Below are 24,758 nucleotides of genomic sequence, written 5' to 3' on the forward strand. Positions count from 1 at the left end.
CTACCTTCTTGCCACGCAGCCGATTGAGCGCTGTCGCGGTAATTGTTTGCTTCACTTCCAGCGGCCGCCATCGCAGGCGTGCTCGCCAGCCACGCCCCCTTGAGGCCATGCCCCTTCCTCCTCCTTTATTATGTGCCAGGGCAGGAAGCGCAGCGGACGAGCGCAGCGGGAGCGCCGTTTGCGCGCCGAAGGCGCGCCTAAGGCAAGCCCGTCTGCGCCCGTCCGCGCCTGGACGGGCCCAGGGACCAGGCAGAATGATGAAATCATCAGATACTCCTCCCTAGAGTTACACTCTCTGCAAGATCCCGTTCCTCAACCACTCGATCCGTCCACGCACGCTTGCCTAAAGGCAAGTAGCATCCTCGCTCTTCATCACTCACAAGACCCGACTCACACTCTCCCCCTAAACTCAAATAATCTCATTCCCCCTAAACCCAATCTCAGGACTCTTCGCTGTCTCTACCTCAACACCAGATCCCTGGTCAAACACCAACTTGACATATTCCTACTTCTGAAAACGGATAGCCCCGACATACTCTTTGTCACTGAGACATGGCTCACCACAGACTCCTTGCCAGATATACTCTCGGCCTTGCCATCAGACTATTACATCTTGTCTGCAAATAGAAAATCAGGTAAAATTGGGGGAGGCGTGGCCGCTATTATTCATAAAGACCACACTTTTTCCTCCTTACCCCCTCTAGACCTACCAGACTCGGATAACCTAGTTATCAAATCTGACACCGAGACAGGCACCATGGTGCTAGTATTGCTATACCGTCCTCCCACATCCATGCCTTCCTTCCCTGCCTCCCTGTCTGAGCAAATTGCAGGCCTAGCCGTCGACCACGACAAAGTTATGGTCATAGGAGATTTCAATTACTGGTATAATAACGCTGATGCTGGACCTCACGCCACAGAACTGTTTGAACTCCTCTCCAACTTAAACTTCCACCAACATGTCGCGACCCCCACCCATGAAAAGGGACATACCCTAGACCATATTTGGTCTCACAACATCTCTACCTCCTGTCCCACGGCCTCACCATGCATATGGTCCGACCACCACTTACTGCAATTCTCTATTACCACTCAGGGTTATCAAAAAAACCATGCGCCCCCTGGAGGATCAGTCAGGAAATGGAGATCTTTAAACCTCCAAGATTTTCTCTCCTCTCTGTCCAACTCCATCCCCACCCAGCTACCAGATATCAATCTGACGGACAAGTCGCATTCCGAGTGGCTCCTCTCCGCATGTAATGAACATGCCCCCCTGACCAAGTTCTCTCGCGCCCGCCGCATGGACGCCCACAAATGGTTCTCTGCTGAATTAAAAGAACAGAAACTAGAACTCCGCCAACTCGAACGGAAGTGGAGACATAGCTACCTAGACACTGACAGAGCACTGTATAAGACAGCCCGCAAAAACTACAAGGACTCAATCTTAGTGGCTAAATCTACCTTCTTTTCAGACAAAATTTCCAACGCCAAAAACAAATCACGGGAAATCTTCAGAGTCGTCAACGACCTTTGCAATGACACCAGAACTGCCCCCTCCCAACCCGCATCTCAAACGCTGTGTAACCAACTCAACAACTTCTTCAAGGAGAAGATTGACAACATAAAAAACAGCATCCAAACCAATCACCCTGCAGACGAGTCGGACATCTGCAGAAATCCCAACACCCTACAAGACTTCCCCCCCATTGACCCACCCAAACTATTGGAATTAATGAACCGAGTAAAATCGGGCTCATCCAACGATCCCTGCCCCCCGCACATTCTGAAAGAGGTCTACACCATACTTCCTCAGAGCATACTCCCCATCCTGAACACCTCCCTATCACAAGGTACAGTACCCGACTCCTTTAAAAACGCCACCCTGGTCCCTCTCATAAAAAAACCAGGCACCGATCCCTCCAACCTCGCTAACTATCGCCCCATCTCCCTCCTTCCCTACTGCGCAAAACTACTGAAAGCCTATGTAACCAGCCACTTATCCAACTTCATTGAGATATCTGACTATTTCGAACCTAACCAAGCTGGATTCCGCCAGGCACATTCCACCGAGGCGGTGATCCTCGCCGTGCAGAACACCCTAAGGACCAATGCTGATAACGGAATCCATCAGGCCCTCGTACTACTCGACCTATCGGCCGCGTTCGACACGGTGGACCACACCATTCTATTACACCGTGTCGAACAAGCCGGCCTCAGTGGCACGGCCCTCTCTTGGGTTAAATCCTTCCTGACGGACAGATATCAGGCGGTAAAGCTGGAGAACTTCACAGCCCCCACTCTCCCAACCACTTGCGGTGTCCCACAGGGCTCATCACTGTCTCCCCTACTTTTTAATCTTTATCTCAAACCCCTCCTGCACTCCTTGAAAAACAGAAAAGTAATCATTTTTAACTACGCTGACGATTTGCAGCTGATATTCCCCCTCAACTCCCCGGATTCCGTTGAGGAATTCCATAAGACCATGCTGCATATCCAGAGCTGGATGGATCGGAACCACCTTAAGCTAAACCCAGGAAAGACTGAGTTAGTACTCCCCTGTGACAGCGCACTCAGCTGGGGACCCCACTTCTGGCCACCTTCCATGGGCACACCCCCATCACCATCCCAGACAGCTAAAAGCCTTGGGGTCACTCTTAGCGCCGATCTCTCTCTGAAAACCCAGGTCGGAACAGTGATCTCCTCCTGCTTCTTTCAACTGAGAAAAATTAAAAAAATCGCTCATCTGTTGTCTCACTCTGCCCTCATCCAGGCAGTACTCGCACTAGTCCTCTCGCGATTAGATTTCTCTAACTCGACCTACCTCGGCCTTCCCCTCACCATCTCTAAACGCCTGCAGATTGTGCAAAATCAAGCTGCCAGATTAATCTTCAAGAGCAATCGCAGGAAGTCAGCCAAACCTCTGTTAGCCTCCCTCCACTGGCTCCCCATCACCCATCGGATCATCTTTAAGACAGGCTGCATAATTTTCAAGGCTCTTCACGGAAAAAGCCCTAGGTTTATCAACCAACTCATTATCAAACATATCCCGCCCCGCGAGCTTCGGTCTGCCCACCTATCCCATCTCAAGGCGCCGACTTTTAAAAAGAAAAGACTCGGCGGATCCAGTTTCGCACACCTCGCCCCAAAGACCTGGAACTCTCTGCCCTTGTCCATCCGGAGCTGCTCCAAGCTGATTGAGTTCAGACGTGCATTGAAGACCTGGCTATTTAAACAAGCGTACTGCTAGAACTCTACATCTTCTGAACCCTCTCTTCTGTTTCTCTAGCGCCATGAAACCCCTGGGTGTCCGCGCGCTTAACAAATTCCGCATAGAAATAGAAAAATAGAAATAGAGTGTACATGGGAATAGTACGATTAATCCCGCACCGCTGGGGAGTGATGCCGCCATGTGTCCAGCAGGCCTAGGCCTGTTATCTGTTTGCGGAGCGCTGAGGACATGGTCCCATCCCACTCAAGGATGCTTTACTACTTCAGGGTCCCATACCAGGTTAAAATCCCCCCCCAAAGATCAGTGAGGGGCTGCGGCACGTGATCCCGCAAGATTGACCGGAGGTAGCTGTCCTGCATCTGATTGGGCGCATATATATTACATAATGTGAAGAGGCGTCTTCCAATCCCAACACTTGCTCTAATAAAGCGTCCATCCCTGCTCCTAAAGGGCTGAGCTTCTCCCCGCCTAATGCCATTCGTGCACAAAATCGCCACCCCTGCCGTTTTGGTGTCCGCTGCAGCCCAAATTTGGAGGGGGTATTTAGGATGCGCCATGCGCTGCACATCAATTTTTAAGAGGTGAGTTTTCTGGAGGAAAATAAAGTCAGGGCTATGCTGGAGAAGATAGCGCCATGTTTGCCCACGCTTATTGGGAGAGTTTAGGCCCTTAACATTAAGAGTTAAGACTTTCAAGGGGCTAGGGAGAGTCGCAGTCATGGTTGAGTCCAAATTATCCCGCTCTGCTGCCCTATACTGTAGCTCAATGAGGGCGCACGAGCACGGGAAGGCCTATCCATTCCGGCCAGGAAAATGCGCCACAGGATCACCCGCCCACCACACCCAAGAGACAAGAAGGAGCAGGAAAGAAAAGCTAGAAAGAGGAGGAGGTAGAGCGAAACAGAGAATAAAATCAAACAGTGGCCAACTGGGCCATGAAATCCTGTTCCAGGCACAGGACATCCTACACCCAAGGTTCGGATAGTCCCAGAGATGTCACTCTCACAAGAACAGTTAGGGGAGATCGGCAACCGTTGACAAGTGCATCCAGGATAGGAGCCCCGGCACCCCCAACATTGCAATTAGGTGGCTAGTACAATGACTGGGTCGGTAATTCAATCCTCCCGCCCGATAGGGGGGGATATCAGCCCCCGAGTCAGGGCAATGAAGGCTATGTGGCTGCATGAGATGTTAATCAAGGGGTTGTTGGACGTTGAGTAGGCCCAGCTGTGTCACCCTCCAAAGACCTGATATGTTCTAAAATGTCCTGCTTGGCCTGCAATGCTGATTGCTCATCAATGGGCGGAGATCGCCGACGACGACGCACAGTAGAACACGCTGGTTTAGCAGGAATCCATGCCGTGGCTGGGGGCCGGGCGGGACTGGCCGGTGGTGAGGACGGAAGTCGGAGCAGTTGAGCCACCTCCCTGTAGGACCGCACCACCCTGCGCTTGGATTCCCACGCTAAGATGAGGGCAAATGGGTACTCCTATTCATAAGGGATGTTCATGCTCTGCAGCTTGTCAGTGACGGGTTTAAAGGCTCGCCTTCTCCCCAGAGTATTGGGTGCCAAATCCTGAAAAATCCTGATCTTGTGTCCATCATATGTGAGGTGCTGCTTGGCACGCACCGCTTTGAGAATGGCTTCCTTTTCTGTGAAAAAGTGGACTCTGGTGAGGATGTCCGGTAAAACTCCCGGCCTCCCAGCGGGCCCGACACCCGATGGGCCAGGTCCAGGGTCGTCAGCGAGGCATCGTCGTCCTCCCAGACTTCATGCAGGAGCTGAGTCACATACGTCAGTATGTCCTTCCCTCCGCTCCGAGAGGAACCCCCCGGATGCGGAGCTTGTTCCGACGACTCCGATTCTCTGGGTCTTCCTGTTGTAGTTGCAGTTCGATATATTGCTCTTCTAAGGTGGCCAAGTGCTTCCAAAGCTGCTCCTGGTCCTCTGTGCAGGCATCAACAGTCTTTTCCAGGCCATCTACCCGGTCACCCAGATCTGTTACTTCCTTTCTTAGCTCTCTGACGCCGGAGTGCACCTCAGAGTGCAGAGAGCCAATTTCCATTTTTAGCTCAGACATAAATGAGGTCATAAATGCTTGTGTGACCTGCGGCGAGTCCCCTCCAGGGGAAGGGCCTACCTCAATCGGAGCAGACGCACTCGTCTTGCCCCACAATGCTACAACTGAGTTGTCCTTGGAAGTCGCACCAGGGCATCCTTGCCCCCTTTAGAGCGTGTCATTATGAGTCAGGAAGCCCCCTGCAGCGTGCCGATGATCCTAAGCAGCTAGGGTCCACAACAGCATCCACAATATTGTTTAGCAAGCCGAAAGGGCTTGGGGTAACCACCTTAGGGGCCACCAGGAGGATTCACAGCATCCGCAGCATCTACTGTCCAGTCTCCCCACTAGGCCCAAACAGTCGTTCTTGCCAGGATTCCACTGCCCAGGGAGGGCACGACCTACCCCGCTCCTGCAAGGGGGGACATGACCGGAGTTCGGAGTCACAGTGGGTGTGCATCAGATCCCCATTACAAAAATGCGCACCACTCTTCCCCCAGGGGCTCAGGGAGCAGGCAGGAGCTCAGTTGTCAGATCCAGGAACCCAAGTACCCCCACGCACGTCACAAAGAGGGTCCACCACCGCTCAGACTGACCCCAGATCAGAGAGGGCCACGCAGCCTCCAAAGCCAGTCCACAACACTCACCGGCAGTGCCTTACCAGCCACCCCCCACCATCAGAGGCAGTCCTCCTTCTCCCCGGTTGGTCTGGTCACACCTGCGCCGAGGGCCTGGCCCCGCCACCCCCGCGGTATTCCAATGCGGCTTCTCTAGGCGTGAGGGCCTCTCCACAATTCCAGCTCACCACCTTCCCACTGCTGCTGCACCCCTGGCCTCTACCCCCCTCCCACCCAGGCCCCCACCAAACACCAGTCACAGTCTTTATGCAGGGAAATTAAGACAGAGCCACAAGTCCAGGATCCCCCCACCCCAAGGGCACAAGATGGCAGGCAGATGCACTCACTTCCCTCTGGGTGCCCTTCTGTCACGTGGATGACCTTACCCGTGACAGTCAGCAACAGGATGCTCAGCTGGCCAGGCCTGAGCAGGGAGTCCACAGGAGGCCCAGCAGCACGCGTCAAGCTGCAGGGCTAAAAAACAGAGGTGCAGTTCCCGCCTCCAGTGCCCCAGCCGAGTTAGGGGCCAGAGAAGTCCCACACAGGCCCAAAATGGCACTTGGGCAAGAAGCCAGCAAGGCAGGCCCGTCTCCGTATACGGCCGTAGCTCCCAGCTGCTCCCGACACCTCGTGTGCAGAGTGCGCCAGGAGATACCTAGAGACCCCCGCAGAATCAGGGCATCAATATCAGCTTTTGACGATGTCCGCCTCTTCTTGACAGCTGCGGCCCAGTGCGGGAAAATGGCTGGCTGCCGCGGCTCGGAGAGAGAAGATGGCGGGCGCGTCCTCAGACAACCAGGACTCCCCCAGCCTGCGTGTCACCCGCGAGCCTCTGTCAACTCCTCAGCCTCCGCCTCCGCACCTCCCGGCCCGGGATGGGCCGTCCGCAGCAGGTCTGCAACGATGCGGTTCGTGGGCTCGGTCGGGTGCCGCAGCTCTCAGCCTGGCCGCAGCCCACGCCTACCTCTGGCAGTGCTGGTCCCGCATCCTGTAGGCCTCCAGGGTGATCGAACCAAGCAATGGTATTCATGCAGCTCTCAAGTGCCGTCTGCGAGGCCCCCAGATGCTGCTGCCTGGAATCCACTGCTCCGTCCCAGCGGGTTTTCCAGAGCACCAGACATGAAATTAAATTAAATGAAATGAAAGCAGTCTTATATTGGGCAACTAAGCCCAATGGGCATCGAGGCGCCTAGCAAGGAAAATCATAAGGACTGGGAACCAGATTACGGGTATGACTTGGCAAAGAGCCATGTCTTTAATGCCTTCCTGAACGTCAGGACGGAGTGTTGAGTTTTGATTTCAGGGGGAAGGGTGTTCCACAATTTAGGGGCCAGAGACGAAAAAGCCCTTCCTCCCCATTTAGCTCTTCGAAAACGGGGAACTAACAGCAAGTTCTTACTGGATGAGTGGAGGTTTCTGCAAGGAGCATAAGGAACCAGCATAGCCTTCACCCCCCCTGCTCAGTCGCCGGACAAGGCCCCATAAGTCAGGCAAAGGGTCTTAAAAGAGATCCTGGCCTTAATCGGGAGCCAGTGCAGGCTCTTCCTAGCAGCTGTAGCGGAAGAGAGCCTAGGAACATCGAGCACAAATTTAGCCACCGCATTCTGGACAGTCTGCAGGCGTTGCACGAGGCCCTTATTTATGCCGGCATAGAAAGCGTTGCAATAGTCGAGCCGCGAGGTGACCAGTGCAACCACAATCTGTTTGCGAGCTTGCAGGGATAGGTAGTGTCTAATTTTCCTAAGGATCTTAATAATACTCCAGCAGGTAGCAACCGTCCTATTTACCTGCTGTGTCATGGAAAGAAAGGGGTCAATCATCACTCCCAGGTTGCGAGCAGAGTCTGTAGGTGTAGGGCAGACTCCTTATTTTCGCCGAAAACAAGGACCTCGGTTTTCTCTCCGTTCAGCTTCAGTGAATTGAGAATCATCCACTGGGAAACTGCCTCCATGCATTTCCTGAAGCTAAGAGCGGAGGTACTGACCGAGTGGGAGAGGGACACCATGATCTGGGTGTCATCAGCGTATGAAACCACCTCCATCCCATAAGATCTTACTAACCTGGCAGGTGGGGCCACATAGATATTGAAGAGGGTCGAGCTTAAAGCCGACCCCTGTGGAACCCCACATTGCACAGGAGTGGACGGAGATAAGTACTCTCCCAATTTGACATTCTGTTCCCTCTGATCAAGGAAGGAGGCGAGGAGACTCAATGCTGAGCCTTCCACCCCTATCTCCCTAAGACGAGATGTTAAAATAGAGGGAGATAGGGTATCAAGGGCGGCTGTCAGTTCGAGCAGAACCAGAAGAGTGGTATGGCCCTGGTCGACCTCAGTGCGGATGTTGTTTAGCACTACCGTGAGAGCTGACTCCGTGCTGTGACACCTCCGAAAGCCAAGTTGGGACAGATCCAAAAGACCCGAAGTGTCCAAGAAAGCCGCCAGATGCTGATTTAGATGAGTCTCTAGCATCTTTGCTGGTGCCGGGAGCAAAGAAATGGGGCGGAAATTCTTGAGAGTTTCAGGGTCTAAGGTTTTTTTTTTTTAGGGGAGGCTTAACCACAGCACTCTTCCAAGAAGATGGAAAAATACCCTCCAACATTGCCCGATTCATAATGTCCAGGAGAGGGGGCAATAGGACTTCCCTACAGTCTTTAAGAACTTAAGGAGGGCATGGATCCAATGGGGATCTCGACCTGGTCTTACTTAAAAGCAAATCCAGTTGCTGTAGGGTAAGAGGCGGAAAATTAGACAAACTCATCGCAGGGTCCGTTGTTCCAGATCCTATAGGAGATGTAATCGAAGGGAGAAGAGAGGGCAGCGATGCCCTTTGCAGTTCAAGGGCTGAGTAAATGTCGGCTATTCTGGAATAGAAGAATTGGGAAATCTTGTCACATAGCTCTTGGGAGCCAACAATGGGATCGGGAATTTTTCAGGGTGCACAGGGAATATACAATTTTGAAGAGTTCCCTGGGAGAAGTAAGAGAGGCAGTTAAGTTAGAAAAATAGGCCTGCTTTTCTTCGATTACCTCTGCTTTGTACCCTTTAAGAAGCAATTTGTGCTTATCCCTCTCTCGATTATCCCCACTCGCCCCCCAAAGCCTTTCCTGCAGCCCTGCCTTAAAAGTCTGAGAGACTCTGAAAACCAGGGGGCCGAAGGTCTTTTCCTGGCAGAATAGCGAGATGAAACAGGGGCCAGGAGATCCACTGCTGTGGCGATGGAACTGGTGAATTAAAGCGCCGCCGTACTAACATCCTTCGCTGCGGTAATTTCGGTATTGGAAATTAGAGGAGCAAGAGTGTCGTTAGAGATCTTCCTATAATTCCGCTTGGGTTCTTGTTTACTAGGACCACTCAACTTGATAGTGGCAGGAGGAACCCGAAGTTCCATGGGGACAGCTAAGTGATCAGACCAAACCAGCGGAATAGGCAAATCTGTCGTTAGCCTATGGTCATTTGAGAACACCTCATCCAGAGTGTGTCCCGCCCGATGAGTGGGGCTATTGACCAGCTGCCGAAGACCACAAGCGGCCAGCGACTCCAAGAGGGAGAGAGTTTCCCTAGAATCTGGGTTTTCAAGATGAAAATTCAGATCTCCCAAAAACGTCAAATGAGAACAGCCAAAATAAGGTTCTAGGATGTTCAGAAGAGTCTGGCTGAAATCAGATCGGGGCCCTGGAGGTCTATAAATTAATATGCCCATAAATGAGGAAGAGAGGGGAGAGGTTATTGAAAAATGTAAGGCCTGAAGAGTATCCTAGGGAGCGGATAGGGTATTAATACGACAGGTGTGGGATACCTTATATAGGATCCCCAACCCTCCAACTCTGCGTCCCACTCGGTCCATCCTAGCTAGCGTATAACCATCGGGTATGGCGTTCACCAGTTCAGGCCCAGAGGAATCAGAGGCCCAAGTTTCTGTAATAAAGCCCCAGGTAGGCTTTCTAACAGACACAAAATCACTGAAAGCAATATTGTTCTTCACCAGCGACCTAGCATAAATGAGGAAACCGTTTTCACTCATGACAGTGGGAGTAGGGAGTAGTTTAGTGGGGGGGGGGGCGCTGATTAGGGGTACGCACTGTTGTTGACGTACAATTCCTAAAATAGCAACAGCAGCGAGGGAGTCCAGAAAAGCATCTGGAGGGCAAGCGAAATGATAGGGTAAACGTAAAGGTCTGAGGGCAGTTAAGTCATAGTATGAGTAAATAAAACTTACATTACTAGCGCCACCACGTTCATATTCCTTCCCACATAACCCGTCCCCTAGCCCGTTCTTAGCGCGGACGTCGCAGACGGGCTGGACTCTGGCGTGACTCCGGCGCAAGTACGGCACGCCCGCTGCGCGCTTGCATTACTGGTTTAAGAAGGGGTCTAGCGTGTCCGCCTGACCACTAGACCGCTAGACCGCTACCCAAAATGGCGCCTGCCAGATGTCCCTTCCTACCCCCAAGATGGCGCCAAGTATCCGGTGCACAACGCTGGGGACCCGCTGAAGCCATGTTGTGCGTGACCTATTACAGTGCAGGTATGCGGGGAATAGGTCAATTAAAAGCAGGGGAAAAGTCTAAATTAAAAATAAACCAAATGCAGCAAAACAGGGTTAAATTTAAAATTGCAGAGTATGACGCGAGTTCAGCAGGAATTGAAGCGCACGATGCTTGAGCGCTTAGCGTAATGATAGTTGCCTTGTCCAAGGCTGACCCACCTGCTTCACCGCCTTTAATACAAATCTAGCGTGTCCACCTGACCACTAGACCGCTACCCAAAATGGCGCCCGCCAGACATCCCTTCCTACCCCCAAGATGGTGCCAAGTATCCGGTACACAACGCTGGGGACCTGCTGAAGCTGCGGTGTGCATGACCTATTACAGTGCAGGTATGCGGGGAATAGGTGAATTAAAAGCAGGGGAAAAGTCTAAATTAAAAATAAACAAATGCAGCAAAACGGGGTTAATTTAAAATTGCTGAGTATGACGCGAGTTCAGCAGGAATTGAAGCGCACAATGCCTGAGCGCTTAGCCCACTCGCACCAGGATGTAGGAGGCCTCGGTCACCAATATGGCGACCAGGGCCCGATAGGGCAGCACACTCGCCCGCTGGTCCCAATTTTGTCACCACTTGCCAGCTCCGGGGGCCAGGAAAGCTCAACTCTGTCTCCCAGGTTCTTCCGACGTTAGGGGAACCCGGTCGTAGCCCCCCCTTCCCCGCCGCTGTTAAGCTGCTAAAATTTGCTAAAGCTGCTGGTGGCGGGCCGCAGCTCCCACGACACGCGTCCTACTGCATTGTCAGTCAGGCCACGCCCCCCTACAATTTCTTTTAATTGACTTACATTACACTGATTGTAATATTTTGTGTAACTCATTATTAACTGCCTTTCGCTAGGTTTAATTTTGCACTACAAATTTTAATTTTGTTGCTCATATCTGAAAACATACCATCTCTTTCATATGATAGTAGGATACCAAGGATTTAATAAGTTTGTGAGAAGGGTGATGGCATAACCATGAATTATAAAGAATTAAATACCATCTGCCATAACACAAAAGGACATTGCAAACTTCTTCGATGTTTCAGGAGAAAATAAAGTAACTTGGCCTTACACCTCGTTTCGCCATATGGTCATGGAACTCCATGGAACAGATAGTAGTACTTTATCCCAAAGATAATGGTCTTTAATAAATAATGACATTCCATCCTCACTTTCCAATTCCCTCATTCTTGTTATTAGTAACAGATTTTGTGCTTCTCCTTGCAAAAGCATAATTACATTAACACTTTCTTAGCAAACTGATCATCAATCCCTTATTTGCTTTCAACAAAACTTTATTTGCCACCCTTAGTGTATCAAGTATTTTGTCTGTGATAGTGCACAGTGGTCATACAGTAGGCTCTCTGAAGTACATGGCAATTTTCTTTTAATGTCGAATCCTTCTGTTTCTCATCTTTCGATATGAAGTTTATCTTATAAAAATTATTCGATTTTATGCTTACCTCGAGCCCCACAATTAATTTACAAAATAGAGCTGTCAGTGCTGATCTCAATGAACTCGACTAGCCTATCCGGCATATAGCTTGTAAAAGGAAAAGCCTTGGAGGAGAGAACTTCTCAAGGTCAGCATCATTAGTTGACCGTTTCTTTGTATGATCATAAACAATTTATATCCATGCTTTATATTTAAGTAAGCAAATATATGAAGGCCTATTAGAGTTTGTTGGCACCAACTCTATATATGATCACATTTCAGACAATATTCTTTGAATAATGAATTTGTGTAATATTGTGCACCGATAGTACGGACAGAAGAACAATCGGCTGGTAAAACAAGAGAGTGGTTAAAAGCTGCAAATATAAAATATAGTGCTTGAAATGTAGCTAGTTCAGGAAATAAGACTGCCAATAATTTCTAATCATTGTTAATGGGTACATACCGAGATCAAAACTGAGCCTCTTAGTTTTGTAATTGTGATCTAACATTAACCAAATGCCCTGCTGGGTAAGCTACAACCCTTAAAACCTTTATGAAGGGGTTAATAAAATTATTACAGCAACTCCCCTGAAATGTGCACCCTGGAAGGTAACTCAAAATATCTTGGATCCCTAGTTGTGTAAGGTGCTCACCAGGAAAACTCCTTGGTCGGACCACATTCAGGCACAGCACAGCCCTTACACGTGCACACAGTTAACCGGTAATTAAAAGGGTAAATCCTAGTGCATAGTGAGGGAGGAGTACTTCGCTGCTTCCCTCTCAGTAACTGGACCTAGGCCACAAAAAATATCCTACATCGACTACAGCGATATGACAGGAGTGCAATGTCTGGAAAGTCCACAGAGTGTGGAGCCATCCTGACATCAAGCTAAGGCACAAAACCCCGTAATATTCTCATATTCTGAGGTAAACATTTAAAATAACATTGTATGCACCATTTTGTATGTATGCCATGATGAGTGTTTCTTGGGTTAAGGAAACTAAAAGCGAAAAAAAAATAGAATTTTCAGAGCATACAAAGGATACCACTAAGCTGAATTATAAAATAATCTGCGGTTGCAGTGGTGATCAGGAAACCTATGGCTCTTTAAACAAAAATACGACTATGTTAAACACTTTACAAAAACTGCAATCAAGTACTGATACGAATGTCACCCATACTGCACTTCATAACATCTCTATTGATAACACTGACAGCACAAGTGTGGGGCATAAGTAGCATACTTCAGGACAACTGGAATAATGTATGGTTCTAATGCAAAAACAAATGAAAATGTAAGGCAATAATACCGTATTTTTGACCTCAAGATAATGACAACCTAGCAATAGATGAGTTTGTACAAAATTATATTCTGCAGTTCTTTCCTCATCATCAAGACAATTCCATACTGCACATATTAAAAAGCGATTTGTCTCTTGTTGAAGGCACGAGGAGAACATTGCAACCTAATAGAGTTGGCACTGCACTTGACCAGAATATCCATTGACGAGGCAACCGACATTCTGGATGAGGTCATTTATGAAGAAACATTTAAAACATGATGGTAATGTAGCAACTCAGTCACTTTTACCAGGGCCGGACAGGGAACCCAAAGCAGCCCTGCTAAAGTTTTGTCAGACCTGCCCCCATTCAGTGCATAGCGATTGAGCGCAGTGAGCGAGGCAGACCACTACAAGCGGGCTTGGAGACTTTCTCCACTAAAGAAAATTTGAAAAAAAAGTGCACACATTTTTCTCATTATATATTCAATTGTATTCGTTTTTAATGTATGGCAAACGATGACCTTACAGTGAATCCAGGATACGACATTTTTTATTGGGGCTCTTCAGTTATTCCCTATTTCTATCATCCTCCAACAGTGCTTCTCATTCTCGAGCCCCCCTCTCTCACACGTGTTCAATTTTTTTTATAGCACTTCTCATAGGAGTGTAGGGTGTCAGATCATTTTACGTCACAGACAGATACAGAGACAATGAATCAAACGTGTGTAAATCAAAGTATAGAAAATGCTACATATGAAAAAGGGGACGACAAGGTGCAGGATTCACATGTCATCCGTTCTTGGAGGCATCTTTTAAGAGTGTTTGATCTGGGCAAGCTCAGACTCGGGATTTAGAACATAACGCAGTGGTTATTTACTAATAAGAATTTGTTTCTGCCCAAACAAATCCTTTTTAGCAAAATTAGGATGATGAAAGAATTTCACAAAAAAAACCATAACTTTCTAACCTAAATTACGAGTGTGAACTGCACAGTAACAAAAGGATCTCTGTGACAAAAGCAGTAACCCATTGAGCTATTCACATAAAATACTGTTCTGTGATTTTCATAGTAGACGCTATTTCCAGTAGGCATATAACCCTATGTGCTACCTTCGATAAGCCAACACTGCCACTAGACAAAACGCCCCTCTCTTATCTTGGCAAATGTATTGATGCCTGAAAAGTGCTGGATATACATGCAACTCTGCAGTGCTTTTAAAACTGCTGCACTGCTACAAACCCAGCCCCCAGTTACAAAAGCAGCCCCCAACCTTTCAGCCTCCCTGGGGTAAATGCCCGATGTCCAGTACAACCACTCTGATCTTGACTTTTACCCAAAATTAAACCAGAAATAACACATCCCAAAATCAACTCCTTTGTACATCAAGCCTCAGCTGCTTACCCTATTCTATCATTTATGACTAGGATGTGTAAAACATTAAATACTAAGGGAAAAAGGCCTACATAGGCAGTCTAACACCTGAAGTGCACCTTGAAGCAATTAGCACTCATTTAGTTGCCATTAACAAAAAAATTGAATCACAGCTGTCTATCATTCGCTGCAATTGCTCTGCTATAATTGATAAGCTGAACCACTTGCAAAGGTGTAAGCATCCACTTCAACACCTTTAGTGAAAGAACTCTTCATAGGTAATCTTTCTCAGGCATTATTATTTTTATCCAGTTTAGCTAGAAACAACTTTTTGTGTGAAATCGGAAAATATTGCAGCTTACACAGCAAATTTCGTGAGTATTTTAGAAAAGAAATAAGTATGTAGTAAATGCTACAGTCTTATATAATTCCATGGCCCTTATCATTGCTCATTGTTTTACTATTTTACTATCTTGCTCCAGCCTAAAGGTTTTTTAATTTCGTTGCCTAAAGTTTGGTCTACGGTCTCTACAAACAGAGTGCAAATACACACTCTCAGGTTTTTTAACCAGACTTTTTTTCTATTGTTACTAAATGACTCAGAGATCTCTGTTCAAGGTATTAATACCTGCAGGACGGGGAGGCAGAAGGAAGGTACATTTTTCGCCACAAGCTGGATATCAATATCACAGTCATAAGCAGGAATAAGGCAAATAAAACTTTCAGACATGTCAAGTGAACATTCTTTTACTGCTGATGTAAATTTTATTCAGAAAAAAAAGATCTCAACGTAGACTTTAGAGAACCATGTGTTTCCAGCTAAATATTTGCTATGCATACCTAGGCCCACATTCCATAGAAAACTTGTGTTATTTCGGATTGGGTTGTCAATAAAATGATGGAAATGTAAAGCTGGACATCCTTACAGAAGTATTAGTACAGCCATGAACCCAGACCTTATGAGTCATACTTTATTATTGCGTCCTATTATGTGTACTGCGAGAAAGAATTTTTTTCAACCACTTTTATCTGAAGCGGCAGGCAAACACAGAATTTCCTTTTTGCTTTGGCGTCAGAGTAAGTGGCCATAGGGACTGCTAGGGAGTGTTCAACTTTGTAAAATGAAGCCAACGTTATAAGCAACTTTAACCATCTCACCTGTCTCATTTAAAAAAGAATATAAAAAAATAAATAATGTAAATAAAAAAATGCAAAAACAGATGCACAAAAAGAGGGGCTTTCGGTCAGCCTTCTTCAACCATAGGTCAGTTCACCCATCATTCACATTTCCTTTCCACCAATCACTGCAGATAGATTTTTTTTAATCGTCCTTGAGTGTGCAAAAGTTATATTTGGGTTACAATAATTCAAACTTAATAGTATCTCTTTTTCATGTATTGTATTGTAGAATTTATATAACACTTCTTCGCATTGGTAGAATGCTATGCTGTGCAGGGTGTGTTGTTGGGAGAAAGCTGTCTTAGTATGTAGAGTATGTGGGAAGTGTTTCCATGTTCGGAGTCATGGCCACCAAGGTGTGAACAACGTTTAATGGCAGGCAGCCCTTTGCAGTGTAATGATTGAAAGAAGTGTGTAGTACAGATGTAGGATTTACATTTTGAGATATATACTGGCAGCATAATTTAGGTCCTATGTTCCAACTGTGGCATTTGTAGATATTACAAGGGAGATGCAGCCTTTTATCAGTATTGTCTGCTTCATTAAGGCTGACCACACTTCTATCTTATGAGGCAGGACAGATATTAAGGGGAGGGAAGAGAGCATCAAAGATCTGTTTGGATCGACTGTGATATGGTGTTGCTATGTGATCAGCACAGTATCGACATAAGTGAAGGTCAGAGTATATAGATAGCAGGACCTGCAATGTCATACTCACGTAGAGTCCTCTGTCGAACAGAATTGTCTGACAGATATTTCTATATTATGTCTAGTTTGTAGTCTACCTATCCATGCTATAGGGCGGTTAGTTGTAGAGGTGTGAGAGGCATCAGCTCGTAGGGCTGTTCTAAAGCAATTGTATCTCATGTCTTTCTGTACTAAAATGGGATTGGTGTTTACCAATATAGTCTGTCTTAGTTACAAGTGGCTTGGAGGCCACTTGAGATTTAAAAGAGAAAGTGGAGGCTCCTCTGTTAAGGCGGAGGAGTGTCACCCCACCGCTGCTGTGCAGCAGTAAAAGAAAGGAAAAATAAAATGTTAATAACACAAGGTTATTGTCATTTTATTCTTCTCTGCTGCGGCAGCGTACGGGCTGGGCTGCTCTGCTGACAGAGCAGGGGAGGAGTGGTGGGCACACTAAAGTGCGCATGATGCTTTGACCCGCCCTCTCGGGATGGCCAAACAGTCATGCGCACTTTAGCATGTTCTCTTTGCAGGCTGTATTTGCATGTAGAACATACCGAGACTCCAGTCCCTGTCTGAGCGATGATTTCAGCGCTCAGATTAATCATGGCACTGCATTGCAGCTTTGTGATGGGTTTGGAGAGTTAATCACTGCGCTGGATTGCAGAGTTGTGATTGGCTCAGGGTAGCCTGGCTGCTTCCTGTTCGGCAGAAGAGAGACAACGTGGGTCAGAGAGGCGAGGAGGTAAGTGGATTTGTCTTTTCTTTTACAATTATACCTCGTTACCCCCACTGCCCCGGTCCACCACCCGAGATCCATGCTGAAAAGAAAAGAAAGCTAGAAGAGGGATAAGTGTCCTGGGTGATCAATCCATTTTGAGACAGGTTTGGTTGAAGACTGTAGGCATTAGCAGTTATTATCTGGTGGTTTATGATGTTCCAGGGCGTTGGATTGGCAATTAGGATTGGATATATTGGGAACAGTCAGTATGCTGCAGAACCTGATCGGTAGCGAGTCCAGAATTTGCTGCTTGGACCAAAAGAGAAGCTTCTTCTATAGATTTTGTATTGTAAGGCAGTACGACGATCCGAGGGACCAGTCTGCATGGGAGATGTCCTGTGATGTGCAAAAAAACGACATTGAGCATCTACCTGCTAGTAAGCACCTGTACTTTTTTCCTAAAAGTACTTGCATATATAAAGATTGGTTCAAACTCGTCACACCAGTGAATGCAAGATATTGGGGTATACTTTTGTGCATATGAAAGTGTACAATAAACTTTTCTTTTAACGATTACCAGACCTGAGTAGATGAAAACCCTCCAAGGTGATTTCTTTGCTGACTCAGCCATTTCATGATGGGCAAACCCTCACCAACACGTTTCTGTCGGGCGTGGGAGAGCAAGACATATGCCGCTACTTCAATATCTATAGAACTTGGCTGCCACCCATCAGACAGTTTAGAGGATGCTGTTCTCCAGAATCTCAAATCACCTGTAAATATAAACCACCAATTAGAAACGTCTTTGCTCTGTCAAAGGTTATACATAACAAAGCTTACTGCCACTGCTGCCCATGCACAAGTGGTGGTTGTTCTAGTTTTTTCAACTAGCCTGACTATACGATACGCACAAGTTGATGTATACGCCTGCTACCACAAAGATTAACAGTTATGGAGTAAATATAAGAAATTAATGCATTAGTTCTTCTGTACTTTGAACCTAACGTACAAATTTGATCTTCAATCCAGGATTATTACAATAATCTGAATACTACATTACATATGCTGTTCATTTATCACTGTATATTTCTTTGTGTTGACTACAGATGGCTTTAGCTGTCCGCCTTAGACCTGTTGTTCCCAACGCATCACCTGTGTTTATATTCGGCTTCAGGTCAGCCCATTGCTCATGACTGGATGCCATTGTTTTCTATCTCAGATCTCTGCTCCTGATTTAAAGGCGTTCATCCTTATTCGTGTTTATACTTTCCAGAAACATTAAATATTATTATTATTTATTGGATGAGTTGTCCTTACAATACTCATTGAGGCTTTATATGCCTTTTAGCACCCGGGAGCAAGTGTTTCCTTGTTTCTCCTCAGGTGACTGCACCACCATTCTTCTGTTATGCTTGCTTTGAGAAATTGATTCAGAAAAGGGGGTGGTGATGAACAGAGTGTCTGAATTAAGCAGACCACTCTTACCCAGTCCAAAGATCAGGGCTTGATCCATCACTGTTATTTAGCTCACTACACCATCCCAGCTCAGAACCTGGCAATATGCAAATTAATCTGTCCCTGGCCCAGTGCATCATGGGAACAGGGCAGACCAAACTACCAAGCCAATTCTTCACCAGAAAGGAGACAAGCTTCTGGTGACCAGTTTCTGGCATTTCAGCCGTCGTCGGCCAGGCTTGCTTGAATCCTGATGGTGCAGTGAGCAAGGGACTCATGTCTGAGTATACCCTGCCACACCTATAGTGGCCAAAAACGATTCAGAAAAGGGGGTGGTGATGAACAGAGTGTCTGAATTAAGCAGAACACTCTTACCCAGTCCAAAGATCAGGGCTTGATCCATCACCGTTATTTAGCTAACTACACCATCCCAGCTCAGAACCTGGCTCTATGCAAATTAATCTGTCCCTGGCCCAGTGCATCATGGGAACAGGGCAGACCAAACTACCAAGCCAATTCTTCACCAGAAAGGAGACAAGCTTCCGGGGACCGGTTTCTGGAATTTCAGCCGTCGTCGGCCCGGCTTGCTTGAATCCTGATGGTGCAGTGAGCAAGGGACTCATGTCTGAGTATACCCTGCCACACCTATAGTGGCCAAAAACGATTCAGAAAAGGGGGTGGTGATGAACAGAGTGTCTGAATTAAGCAGACCACTCTTACCCAGTCCAAAGATCAGGGCTTGATCCATCACTGTTATTTAGCTCACTACACCATCCCAGCTCAGAACCTGGCAATATGCAAATTAATCTGTCCCTGGCCCAGTGCATCATGGGAACAGGGCAGACCAAAGTACCAAGCCAATTCTTCACCAGAAAGGAGACAAGCTTCTGGTGACCAGTTTCTGGCATTTCAGCCGTCGTCGGCCAGGCTTGCTTGAATCCTGATGGTGCAGTGAGCAAGGGACTCATGTCTGAGTATACCCTGCCACACCTATAGTGGCCAAAAACGATTCAGAAAAGGGGGTGGTGATGAACAGAGTGTCTGAATTAAGCAGAACACTCTTACCCAGTCCAAAGATCAGGGCTTGATCCATCACCGTTATTTAGCTAACTACACCATCCCAGCTCAGAACCTGGCTCTATGCAAATTAATCTGTCCCTGGCCCAGTGCATCATGGGAACAGGGCAGACCAAACTACCAAGCAAATTCTTCACCAGAAAGGAGACAAGCTTCCGGGGACCGGTTTCTGGAATTTCAGCCGTCGTCGGCCCGGCTTGCTTGAATCCTGATGGTGCAGTGAGCAAGGGACTCATGTCTGAGTATACCCTGCCACACCTATAGTGGCCAAAAACGATTCAGAAAAGGGGGTGGTGATGAACAGAGTGTCTGAATTAAGCAGACCACTCTTACCCAGTCCAAAGATCAGGGCTTGATCCATCACCGTTATTTAGCTAACTACACCATCCCAGCTCAGAACCTGGCTATATGCAAATTAATCTGTCACTGGCCCAGTGCATCATGGGAACAGGGCAGACCAAACTACCAAGCAAATTCTTCACCAGAAAGGAGACAAGCTTCCGGGGACCAGTTTCTGGCATTTCAGCCGTCGTCGGCCCGGCTTGCTTGAATCCTGATGGTACAGTGAGCAAGGGACTCATGTCTGAGTATACCCTGCCACACCTATAGTGGCCAAAAACGATTCAGAAAAGGGGTGGTGATGAACAGAGTGTCTGAATTAAGCAGACCACTCTTACCCAGTCCAAAGATCAGGGCTTGATCCATCACCGTTATTTAGCTAACTACACCATCCCAGCTCAGAACCTGGCTATATGCAAATTAATCTGTCCCTGGCCCAGTGCATCATGGGAACAGATTCAGAAAAGGGGGTGGTGATGAACAGAGTGTCTGAATTAAGCAGACCACTCTTACCCAGTCCAAAGATCAGGGCTTGATCCATCACCGTTATTTAGCTCACTACACCATCCCAGCTCAGAACCTGGCTATATGCAAATTAATCTGTCCCTGGCCCAGTGCATCATGGGAACAGGGCAGACCAATCTACCAAGCCAATTCTTCACCAGAAAGGAGACAAGCTTCCGGGGACCGGTTTCTGGCATTTCAGCCGTCGTCGGCCCGGCTTGCTTGAATCCTGATGGTGCAGTGAGCAAGGGACTCATGTCTGAGTATACCCTGCCACACCTATAGTGGCCAAAAACGATTCAGAAAAGGGGGTGGTGATGAACAGAGTGTCTGAATTAAGCAGACCACTCTTAGCCAGTCCAAAGATCAGGGCTTGATCCATCACCGTTATTTAGCTCACTACACCATCCCAGTTCAGAACCTGGCGATATGCAAATTAATCTGTTCCTGGCCCAGTGCATCATGGGAACAGGGCAGACCAAAGTACCAAGCCAATTCTTCACCAGAAAGGAGACAAGCTTCCGGGGACCGGTTTCTGGCATTTCAGCCGTCGTCGGCCCGGCTTGCTTGAATCCTGATGGTGCAGTGAGCAAGGGACTCATGTCTGAGTATACCCTGCCACACCTATAGTGGCCAAAAACGATTCAGAAAAGGGGTGGTGATGAACAGAGTGTCTGAATTAAGCAGACCACTCTTACCCAGTCCAAAGATCAGGGCTTGATCCATCACCGTTATTTAGCTCACTACACCATCCCAGCTCAGAACCTGGCTATATGCAAATTAATCTGTCCCTGACCCAGTGCATCATGGGAACAGGGCAGACCAAACTACCAAGCCAATTCTTCACCAGAAAGGAGACAAGCTTCCGGGGACCGGTTTCTGGCATTTCAGCCGTCGGCCCGGCTTGCTTGAATCATGATGGTGCAGTGAGCAAGGGACTCATGTCTGAGTATACCCTGCCACACCTATAGTGGCCAAAAACGATTCAGAAAAGGGGGTGGTGATGAACAGAGTGTCTGAATTAAGCAGACCACTCTTACCCAGTCCAAAGATCAGGGCATGATCCATCACCGTTATTTAGCTCACTACAACATCCCAGCTCAGAACCTGGCTATATGCAAATTAATCTGTCCCTGGCCCAGTGCATCATGGGAACGGGGCAGACCAAACTACCAAGCCAATTCTTCACCAGAAAGGAGACAAGCTTCCGGTGACCGGTTTCTGGCATTTCAGCCGTCGTCGGCCCGGCTTGCTTGAATCCTGATGGTGCAGTGAGCAAGGGACTCATGTCTGAGTATACCCTGCCACACCTATAGTGGCCAAAAACGATTCAGAAAAGGGGGTGGTGATGAACAGAGTGTCTGAATTAAGCAGACCACTCTTACCCAGTCCAAAGATCAGGGCTTGATCCATCACCGTTATTTAGCTAACTACACCATCCAAGCTCAGAACCTGGCTATATGCAAATTAATCTGTCCCTGGCCCAGTGCATCATGGGAACAGGACAGACCAAACTACCAAGCCAATTCTTCACCAGAAAGGAGACAAGCTTCCGGTGACCGGTTTCTGGAATTTCAGCCGTCTTCGGCCCGGCTTGCTTGAATCCTGATGGTGCAGTGAGCAAGGGACTCGTGTCTGAGTATACCCTGCCACACCTATAGTGGCCAAAAACGATTCAGAAAAGGGGGTGGTGATGAACAGAGTGTCTGAATTAAGCAGACCACTCTTACCCAGTCCAAAGATAAGGGCTTGATCCATCACCGTTATTTAGCTAACTACACCATCCCAGCTCAGAACCTGGCTATATGCAAATTAATCTGTCCCTGACCCAGTGCATCATGGGAACAGGGCAGACCAAACTACCAAGCCAATTCTTCACCAGAAAGGAGACAAGCTTCCGGGGACCAGTTTCTGGCATTTCAGCCGTCGTCGGCCCGGCTTGCTTGAATCCTGATGGTGCAGTGAGCAAGGGACTCATGTCTGAGTATACCCTGCCACACCTATAGTGGCCAAAAACGATTCAGAAAAGGGGTGGTGATGAACAGAGTGTCTGAATTAAGCAGACCACTCTTACCCAGTCCAAAGATCAGGGCTTGATCCATCACCGTTATTTAGCTCACTACACCATCCCAGCTCAGAACCTGGCTATATGCAAATTAATCTGTCCCTGGCCCAGTGCATCATGGGAACAGATTCCGAAAAGGGGGTGGTGATGAACAGAGTGTCTGAATTAAGCAGACCACTCTTACCCAGTCCAAAGATCAGGGCTTGATCCATCACCGTTATTTAGCTCACTACACCATCCCAGCTCAGAACCTGGCTATATGCAAATTAATCTGTCCCTGGCCCAGTGCATCATGGGAACAGGGCAGACCAATCTACCAAGCCAATTCTTCACCTGAAAGGAGACAAGCTTCCGGGGACCGGTTTCTGGCATTTCAGCCGTCGTCGGCCCGGCTTGCTTGAATCCTGATGGTGCAGTGAGCAAGGGACTCATGTCTGAGTATACCCTGCCACACCTATAGTGGCCAAAAACGATTCAGAAAAGGGGGTGGTGATGAACAGAGTGTCTGAATTAAGCAGACCACTCTTACCCAGTCCAAAGATCAGGGCTTGATCCATCACAGTTATTTAGCTCACTACACCATCCCAGTTCAGAACCTGGCGATATGCAAATTAATCTGTTCCTGGCCCAGTGCATCATGGGAACAGGGCAGACCAAAGTACCAAGCCAATTCTTCACCAGAAAGGAGACAAGCTTCCGGGGACCGGTTTCTGGAATTTCAGCCGTCGTCGGCCCGGCTTGCTTGAATCCTGATGGTGCAGTGAGCAAGGGACTCATGTCTGAGTATACCCTGCCACACCTATAGTGGCCAAAAACGATTCAGAAAAGGGGTGGTGATGAACAGAGTGTCTGAATTAAGCAGACCACTCTTACCCAGTCCAAAGATCAGGGCTTGATCCATCACCGTTATTTAGCTCACTACACCATCCCAGCTCAGAACCTGGCTATATGCAAATTAATCTGTCCCTGGCCCAGTGCATCATGGGAACAGGGCAGACCAAACTACCAAGCCAATTCTTCACCAGAAAGGAGACAAGCTTCCGGGGACCGGTTTCTGGCATTTCAGCCGTCGGCCCGGCTTGCTTGAATCCTGATGGTGCAGTGAGCAAGGGACTCATGTCTGAGTATACCCTGCCACACCCATAGTGGCCAAAAACGATTCAGAAAAGGGGGTGGTGATGAACAGAGTGTCTGAATTAAGCAGACCACTCTTACCCAGTCCAAAGATCAGGGCTTGATCCATCACCGTTATTTAGCTCACTACACCATCCCAGCTCAGAACCTGGCTATATGCAAATTAATCTGTCCCTGGCCCAGTGCATCATGGGAACAGGGCAGACCAATCTACCAAGCCAATTCTTCACCAGAAAGGAGACAAGCTTCCGGGGACCGGTTTCTGGCATTTCAGCCGTCGTCGGCCCGGCTTGCTTGAATCCTGATGGTGCAGTGAGCAAGGGACTCATGTCTGAGTATACCCTGCCACACCTATAGTGGCCAAAAACGATTCAGAAAAGGGGGTGGTGATGAACAGAGTGTCTGAATTAAGCAGACCACTCTTACCCAGTCCAAAGATCAGGGCTTGATCCATCACCGTTATTTAGCTCACTACACCATCCCAGTTCAGAACCTGGCGATATGCAAATTAATCTGTTCCTGGCCCAGTGCATCATGGGAACAGGGCAGACCAAAGTACCAAGCCAATTCTTCACCAGAAAGGAGACAAGCTTCCGGGGACCGGTTTCTGGAATTTCAGCCGTCGTCGGCCCGGCTTGCTTGAATCCTGATGGTGCAGTGAGCAAGGGACTCATGTCTGAGTATACCCTGCCACACCTATAGTGGCCAAAAACGATTCAGAAAAGGGGTGGTGATGAACAGAGTGTCTGAATTAAGCAGACCACTCTTACCCAGTCCAAAGATCAGGGCTTGATCCATCACCGTTATTTAGCTCACTACACCATCCCAGCTCAGAACCTGGCTATATGCAAATTAATCTGTCCCTGGCCCAGTGCATCATGGGAACAGGGCAGACCAAACTACCAAGCCAATTCTTCACCAGAAAGGAGACAAGCTTCCGGGGACCGGTTTCTGGCATTTCAGCCGTCGGCCCGGCTTGCTTGAATCCTGATGGTGCAGTGAGCAAGGGACTCATGTCTGAGTATACCCTGCCACACCCATAGTGGCCAAAAACGATTCAGAAAAGGGGGTG

At 48.0% G+C, this 24,758-nt stretch overlaps 1 protein-coding gene across 1 annotated transcript in view; it reads right to left on the reverse strand.

The window, feature by feature from the left end:
* LOC147707491 (CD109 antigen-like) overlaps positions 1 to 24,758 on the reverse strand; it is an 871,995-nt gene that overhangs the window by 128,926 nt on the left and 718,311 nt on the right. Inside the window, exon 27 of the mRNA XM_086926508.1 lies at positions 17,695 to 17,885. Within this exon, the coding sequence (XP_086782634.1) occupies positions 17,695 to 17,885 (191 nt within the window). The remainder of the gene's footprint in view (positions 1 to 17,694; positions 17,886 to 24,758) is intronic.

The sequence above is a fragment of the Lissotriton vulgaris genome, chromosome 6, assembly GCF_964263255.1.
Source record: "Lissotriton vulgaris chromosome 6, aLisVul1.2, whole genome shotgun sequence".
Classification (NCBI taxonomy): domain Eukaryota; kingdom Metazoa; phylum Chordata; class Amphibia; order Caudata; family Salamandridae; genus Lissotriton; species Lissotriton vulgaris.